The sequence below is a fragment of the Otolemur garnettii genome, unplaced genomic scaffold (assembly GCF_000181295.1).
Source record: "Otolemur garnettii isolate 467f Iridium unplaced genomic scaffold, OtoGar3 scaffold00134, whole genome shotgun sequence".
Classification (NCBI taxonomy): domain Eukaryota; kingdom Metazoa; phylum Chordata; class Mammalia; order Primates; family Galagidae; genus Otolemur; species Otolemur garnettii.
Genome location: NW_003852529.1, coordinates 4,882,656 through 4,890,038, shown reverse-complemented (window position 1 = coordinate 4,890,038; position 7,383 = coordinate 4,882,656). Strand labels below are relative to the sequence as shown.

At 58.4% G+C, this 7,383-nt stretch overlaps 1 protein-coding gene across 1 annotated transcript in view; it reads left to right on the top strand.

The window, feature by feature from the left end:
- The window catches only part of CD81 (CD81 molecule), a 17,353-nt gene extending 10,997 nt beyond the window's left edge, over nt 1–6,356 (top strand). The window contains exons 2-8 of the mRNA XM_003798370.2: nt 386–500; nt 3,585–3,682; nt 4,252–4,326; nt 4,572–4,676; nt 4,961–5,062; nt 5,576–5,662; nt 5,758–6,356. Coding sequence (XP_003798418.1) covers nt 386–500; nt 3,585–3,682; nt 4,252–4,326; nt 4,572–4,676; nt 4,961–5,062; nt 5,576–5,662; nt 5,758–5,820 — 645 coding nt within the window. The 3' untranslated portion in view covers nt 5,821–6,356. The remainder of the gene's footprint in view (nt 1–385; nt 501–3,584; nt 3,683–4,251; nt 4,327–4,571; nt 4,677–4,960; nt 5,063–5,575; nt 5,663–5,757) is intronic.
- The last annotated feature ends 1,027 nt before the right edge of the window (nt 6,357–7,383 follow it).

Here is a 7,383-nt window from a genome sequence, read left to right as displayed (position 1 = left end):
GCCGGTTGAGCTATAGGCGCCGAGCCTGTCATTTTGGTGTTTAAGAGTATCCCACCTAGTATATGGTACACAGTTCTGAGGAAGAAGTGTCCAGTCCTAGTTCTGAAACATGGGTTTGACTGGTGACTTACAACTTATCTGGCAGTGCTGCCTTTGTGTCACACTTCAGAGATGCTAGTGGGACAGCCGGGGCTCCAAGTGGATGTACCACGTGGCTCCTAGTCCCCAGTGCTCCTTGGGGCAGCTGAGCCCACACCTGGCCCCTATGTGGACCCAGGCAGTTCAGCCAAGTAGTAACGCCACTCAGGACGTGTGGGATGTGTGGTCACCCTCATTGCTGCAGTGCTCTGGACTGCATATAACTTGGTTTCTGCTTTTTCCCCAGCTTGCTGGAGGCGTGATCCTGGGTGTGGCCCTGTGGCTCCGCCACGACCCACAGACCACAAACCTCCTCTACCTGGAGCTGGGAGACCGGCCTGCACCCAATACCTTCTATGTTGGTGAGTGCCACTTGGGCTGGAGCTGATCACAAGCCCAGGGCGGCCCTAGACAGGCAGTCAGGGAGGGCTTCCAAGAGGAGGCAGGGCCTAGCCAGTAGGTGGAACAGGGAAATGGCAGATGAGAAAAGCAGGCCATGGTGCCTGCTGGGCAGGGAGGCAGCCAGCCAAAAAGGGCTCTTTGGGTGGGAGGGGTGAGTGGGACATGGGGAACCCAACAGATCATCCCTGAGATGAGCCAGGGCAAGGGGGTAGCAGCTGCCAGGGGCATGAGAGCTTATTTTAACATGAGGGGATTTGGGGGGAGGTTCCCTGGGGAGGGGTGTGGCTGGGTGCCTGGGCTGCATTAGAGCTGCTGAGGCAGCTGCAGCCTGGAGCGCAGGAGGGACGAGACAGAGGACCCAGGGCTGGTGACTCAGCCCCAGGGCAGGCAGCCACACCTTGCTGCCTTATTAGGCCATGTGTGGGGGCCTGGGCTCTCTGCCCACCCTGGAGCAGGGGTGATGCAGGAGGAGGACACTAGGCTATCCTATGCACAGCAGTACCCTTCCTCCTGAAGCCCCTGGCAGGGGCTTGGCATTAGCTCTGGTGGCTCTCTGGGAGTCTTTGTTGAGATGTTCCTGTCCTTTAAAGGAGGGGCCTCTCCTACCAGGCAGAGGGTTGGGCAGAAGAGCAGGAACCCTGGGTTCAGGTCTCCAAGTTTAGTGGCAGCAACCCCCAGGCCTGGTGTGAGTCCTGCTTGGCTCGGCTGCAGAGTCAGGGCCCCAGGAGGCCATCTCAGCCTCCTCCCAGATACCCCAGGGCTATCAGAGCTCCAGTCACATGGCTGCCAATGCCTTCTTCAGGAGCCTGTGGCTTGCAGTGGGTCCCAGGCCCTGTTGATCCTGGGGAGGCTCCAGTGACCCTGGCTCTGGCTCCCCAGCCCTCTCTTGGGGCCATGGTGCCCTCAGGAGTCTGAGGAGTGTCAGGAGGAGAAAGGGGAAGTCTGGCCACCCCAAGGTGTATGTGGAGACCACTGCCCACTGCACCTGGGGTCTGATGCCCTCAGAAGCTTTGCCCACGTGTCAGAGAATGTGGGTGTCAGACGGCCTGGCCGAGGGGTGTTCCTTCCCCTGCAAAGCCCCTCTGTGGTCTCTTGTTCCCTTCCTCCCCAGATAATTGGGGGACTTGGGGGTCCAGAGGTTCTTGTTTCCTGGGGCTGCTGGATGCGTGAGACAGGTTTATGGCATGCTCCCATCCTTTTGCAGGGAGCATTGCCCCCTAAGTTCCTGAGAGTCCTCTCTCCAGGATGGAGCATGCTGTGGGTGTGTGGCTCCACCAACAGCTGAGCTTTGGGAAGGGGTTTCTCTGTGGCCTGCAGGTCACAGGTCAGGGTCTGTGGGGGCCGGCTGGGGCAGCGGCAGGGTACAGTTTGGGACAGTGCTCCAGGATTCTTTTATGCTCCTTGGCCTACAGCTCAAGGGTAGAGGCCACAGGGCTGTGCCAGGCTCCTACAGAGCAGTAGTGCCCAGAAGAGGGGCTTGCCAGGCTGGGCCCTGCACGCCAGGGCGAGGATGGGGCTGGGGCAAGTGTGTGACCAGTATGACTTCCCCATGGGCCTCAACAGCCCTCCAGCCCTGGGGCTGCCCTCCTACCTGTCCAAAGTTAGGGGTCCCAGCTCCAGGGGAACTGCCCACAGGGAGTAGGGACCACTCAGGTTGGTCACTCAACACAGGGCTGCTACCCTGTTGTGGGCTCTGCCTGTGTCACCATTGAGTGGGGGGGCACTCCAAGCCCCTCTGGCCACCAGGTCCCTGCCCACCCCATAATTGGCCTTCCCAGGCCTCTTACCTCCCCCAGTGCAGGCTGGCAGGGAGCAGATGTGTCTTTGACAAAGGCTCTTTGTCCAGTGCTGGGAAGGGGGTAGCCTGCTGGACTCCCTCAGACCCCCACCCCTGTAACACTGCAGGCTGGGCCTGGGCTATGGCCCAGGAGGTGCTGCTGCCAGGCTCCCCTTGCCCTGCTGAATCTGACCTGGGGACACAAGGAATGGGGTCTGGGAGATAGGGGTGGTAGGACTGCAGGGGAAGAGTCTCAGCCCAGGGCACTGTGCCTCTGGGTGGGAGCCAGCTGTAAGGTGTCCCTGGTAAAATGCCAAGACCCAGATCTGGGAGTATTCTGAGCTGGCAGTGGGCCCTGGCCCCAGGCGCCTTCTCCCCTGGGCTGCCCAGGCAGGGGACAACAGCCTGGCTGTGCAGAGGCAGCTTAGGCCACTTTTGGTGTTGCCGTGGCAGCCCAGGGAGGGGCGTGAGCCTGCTGAGGGATGAGGGTTGTGCACTGGAGAGACACTGCCCACATCCCCCAGGGGCACAAGCCAGGTCTGGGTGGCTACTGTACTGAGCTGGGCCCACCCTAGGGTGGCCCTTTCCACCTTCCCAGAAACATTGCTGTCTGGTCCTGAGGGTGTGCGGCAGTCAGAGGGCTGGCAGGCCGACAGACCCCTGCATGCTCCTCGCCACCCCAGCTGCATCCTGCCCATCAAGCTTCGGCCCTTGGAGACTGGAGCATCAGAACCCCATTTGACCCCCAGCTACACAGGGAAAGATAGCTCAGATGCTCTTCCCCTGGAACGTTGGCAAAGAAAGAACTGTCATGTGGTGGGACAGGGCGGGAGGCAGGCAAGGCCCCAGCTCCCTCCATGTGCTTGTGCTGGGAGTTGGCAACCATCCCAGAGCAAGGGCCACCCCTAGGCCCACGTCTGGGCCACACTGACGTGTCACTCCCCAGACTAAGATGGGTGGGCTCTTAGCACCACTTTCGCAGAGGCTCTGAGAATGGGTGCAGATCACAGGGGCTGGGCCACACCACGGGCATGGTCTGCATGAAGCACCGACTGCTGTGTTCTCGAGTGCTTGCACAGTGCTGTTTGGTCCTCACCTTGGTGTCCTTCCTGGGTCATGGAAGAGGAAACTGAGGCAGAAGGTGGTGCACATATGGCCAGGCTGGGCTGCGAGGCCCCTTGCTGCATGATGTCCAGCATCCCTTGTCTTCCTCAGACCCTCAGGAGTCCTGGGCAGCGGCTCAGCAGGATCTGTCTCTCCCCCATAGGCATCTACATCCTCATCGCTGTGGGTGCTGTGATGATGTTTGTTGGCTTCCTGGGCTGCTATGGGGCTATCCAGGAGTCCCAGTGTCTGCTGGGGACGGTAAGACCGGGCCTGGCCTATGCCTGGCCAGGGGTTGGGGGGCTTACATGCAGGGCTGAGGAACTGGGCAGGCAGCAGAGCTGGTATGGGGGGCAGAACCAGGAGCTCCAGGGGAGCTTAGGCTACCTCCCCTACCCAGCTGGCCCAGGACCAGCACTCATGGGGTGACCTCTGCCTCTTCCCTGGAGTTTCAGCACTCTGGTTTTACCATTTAGATTGTAAATTAAATCCCACTGTGGTTGATCTCTATTGTGTCTACTCTTTCTTTGTTGAAAAAGCCACCAATGTATCAGGAAGCTTCCTAGGCCTGTGCCAGCCCTAGTGTCCTGCACACACCACTGCTGACAGGAGCTTAGACCTGGCTGTTTCATCTGGGGCCTGGCTGGTCCAGGAAGGGGGAGCCTGTGCCATTGTCTCCAGTGGGAAGAACTGAGGCACACCCCAGGACCACCTTCCTGTAGGGTATAGGAGAAAGGTGGGGAAGTTCAACCCCACACTGCCTATCCTGGCCGGGTCTGCCTGCAGCCTGACCCTGCTCTCCCCTGCCCCACCCCTATTCTCTGCCCCAGTTCTTCACCTGCCTAGTGATCCTATTTGCCTGTGAAGTGGCCGCCGGCATCTGGGGCTTCGTCAACAAGGACCAGGTGAGCCTGGACCACTGCTAAGCATGGAGCAGAGGGAGTAGCCCCTCTGCTTTGTTGTGGGTAACAGTCTCGTCTCACCTATGATCTGTGGGGTGTTCTCTGGGCTCTTCCTGGGCCCACCTGGGAGGAAGATGTGGAGGGACTCTATTAGGAGGGACATTGGGATTTATCCCGGGGGGTGGCAGGGAGGGCATGTCATTCCTGGGGGATGGTCCCTAGTGTGCACGTGACTGTGCTCCCCACAGATCGCCAAGGACGTTAAGCAGTTCTATGACCAGGCCCTGCAGCAAGCCGTGGTGGATGATGATGCCAACAATGCCAAGGCTGTGGTGAAGACTTTCCATGAGACGGTATGGCCAGACGGGGATAGGCAGGGCACACAGAGCCCAGGGCACCCCAGGAGTCCTGCTTCAGCCGAGACCTGGAACAGGCAGTGCCCTGGGGACCTCTCAGCTCCACTGGTCCCTGGGTAGGAGCCTGGTGGGCTATGCTGACTAAAGGTGCAGGGACCCGGGACGTGTTCGTGGTGGGGTGTGATGTGTGTCCCTGGCTGTCTCCCTTCGGGTGCCCTGGAGCTCTGCCACTGTCTCGCCGCACATGCCTAGAGCTGACTGTGCACCCTCGGTCTCTGCAGCTTAACTGCTGTGGCTCTAACACGCTATCAACACTGACCACCTCGGTGCTGAAAAACAACTTGTGTCCTTCGGGAAGCAACGTAATCACCAACTTGTTTAAGGTACACCGGAGGCCTTCCTAGGGTGGGGCCCTGGGTGGTGGGCTGGCCACACAGTGGTCTCAGCTTGCCCTGATAGGACAGGACCTTGTGCCACACAGGCTGGGGTTGGAAGTACACCCCGGTTGCACAGCTTGATTTGCACACTAGCAGGCATGGAGCTACCTCACCACTTGGGTTAACACCCTGGAGGTCACAGTATCCCATGAAAATCACCCCCCCAAGACTTCAGTGAACATCTTCTAGGCAATTCACACCAGTCACACTTTTAGGACACTAGCAACACCAATAATCATGACCTCCCAATGGAAATGGGCATGGGCAGTGGGTCCCAGTTGTGTTGTATAGTTTTCAAATGGGGAGGACAAAATCCAGGCAGAGGCTGGGCTGCTGCAGCCACCTCTCCTGAGATGGGCAGGACATTGTGGCTGAATCCCCTCTGCACCCTTCGTGCAATGGCCTTGGATTGCTACATGACGAGGAGACTAGAAGCTGAGGCTCAGCCCCTACTTGCAGGAGGACTGCCACCAGAAGATCGATGAACTCTTCTCCGGGAAGCTGTACCTCATCGGCATTGCAGCCATCGTGGTCGCTGTAATCATGGTGAGCAGGGGCGGGGCAGGCGGGGCCTCTGCTCTGTGGGCTGCCGATCCCACGGCCTGGGTGCTGACTGTGCCCCACTCACCACCTTCCCACAGATCTTTGAGATGATCCTGAGCATGGTGCTGTGCTGTGGCATCCGGAACAGCTCCGTGTACTGAGGCCCCTGTAACTGTAGTCGCAGGGACCCCTGAAGTGCCCCCTGAGAGACCCAGACACTTCTGAGGGGCCATCACCACCTGTGTACATACGTTTCTGGTATTACTCTGCTACACTTAGCCTTTTTACTTTTGAGGTTATGTTTTTGTTCTGAACTTTTGGGGCTGACGTCACATGTAGGTGGCGAGTGTATGAGTGGAGACAGCCAGGGCCCTGGGGACTGCAGGGCAGAAGTCCTGCTTCTAGGACCCTTTGGGGAGCTCTGCCTGCTCAGCCAGGCCTCTCCCAGGGCCACTTGCCCAGAAGCTCAGCTTGGCTGAGCTCAGGGCTGTGTCCACCTGCCCTGCCCATCTGTCCTACGGGCTGCACGGCTCATGCCTTTATATTCCTTGTTCTTTCCTGCCCCAGTTCAAGAGCCGGGTCTCTGAGCACTCTTATGCCTTCGACACACCTATCCTTTCTAACATGTGACCTTCAACTGTAATTACAACATCTTGAACAGTCATTTAATAAAGAAGGAAAAAATCAGGCATGCTAATAGGATTGTCTAGCCCCATCCTGTGATGGCACCTGAGACCTAGGAGGCAGTCGGCAATTACAACTGGTGTGGGTGTGGTTGGGACCCCCTGGGGAGCACCCTACGTGGTTCATGCCTTTTGGGGGGGCCCTGTGTTGCATGCAGCAGCTTCCACCTCAATTCCCACTTGAACTGCCTGTAGGGGAGCAGGAGGGCCAGGCAACCCAAGGATACAGGATAGGATGAGCCTGTAGTACAGCACAGGGGAAGTTGCAAGAATCCCCTTCTTCCTGGTGCACATCACAGTGACATGGACAATACCCCTCCTGAGCACTTTAGGGTCCCCTCCCTGCCTGTCCAGGTGCCTATAAACATGCCAGTGAAAAGCTAGGTGGCTCAGGGCCTCAGCTGCACCTCAGAGGGTCGGAGGGGCAGATCTTAGTCACCTGGGGAGCCCACCAGCCCACAGAAGCAGGCGGAGGCTCTGAGCCTAAGCAGCCTTCTGTACTTCCCACTTCCCTGAGCACTTGAAAGTCTCTGGGCTCTGGAGCCTCCTGTCTGCTGCCCTTGGGGTGGGGCTTGTTCTGATTCAACTGCTTCCCCTAGTAGGTGGGTGTTGGCACATTCTGTGACCCCTGGATTCAAGTCAAAGACTCCCAGTAGCATCCTACAGGTAGTTTGAAACCAACTCCAGCTGTGCACTGGGAGACTATCAAGTCTCTGTAGGTCCTCTCCTTTCATGGTTGGAGAACAGGGTGGTTCAAGGAGTCCCCTCCTCTCTACTTCCATCTGTGCTTTAAGCTCATAGGGACACCTTGGCCAAGGCTGTTGCTTAGTCTTCCACATGGCTTGAAAGTTGCAATGAGAGGTTATACAGGGGTCCTCAAACTTTTTACATGGGGCCAGACCATGGGCGGGCCGGACTGCAGGCCCTGGGACGAGTCTGTTGCTACACAGGACAGACAGCGGTGGCAAAATCACCCGGCGGCTGGATAAATGTCCTAGGCGTCCGCATGTGGCGGGTGGACTGTAGTTTGAGGATGCCTGT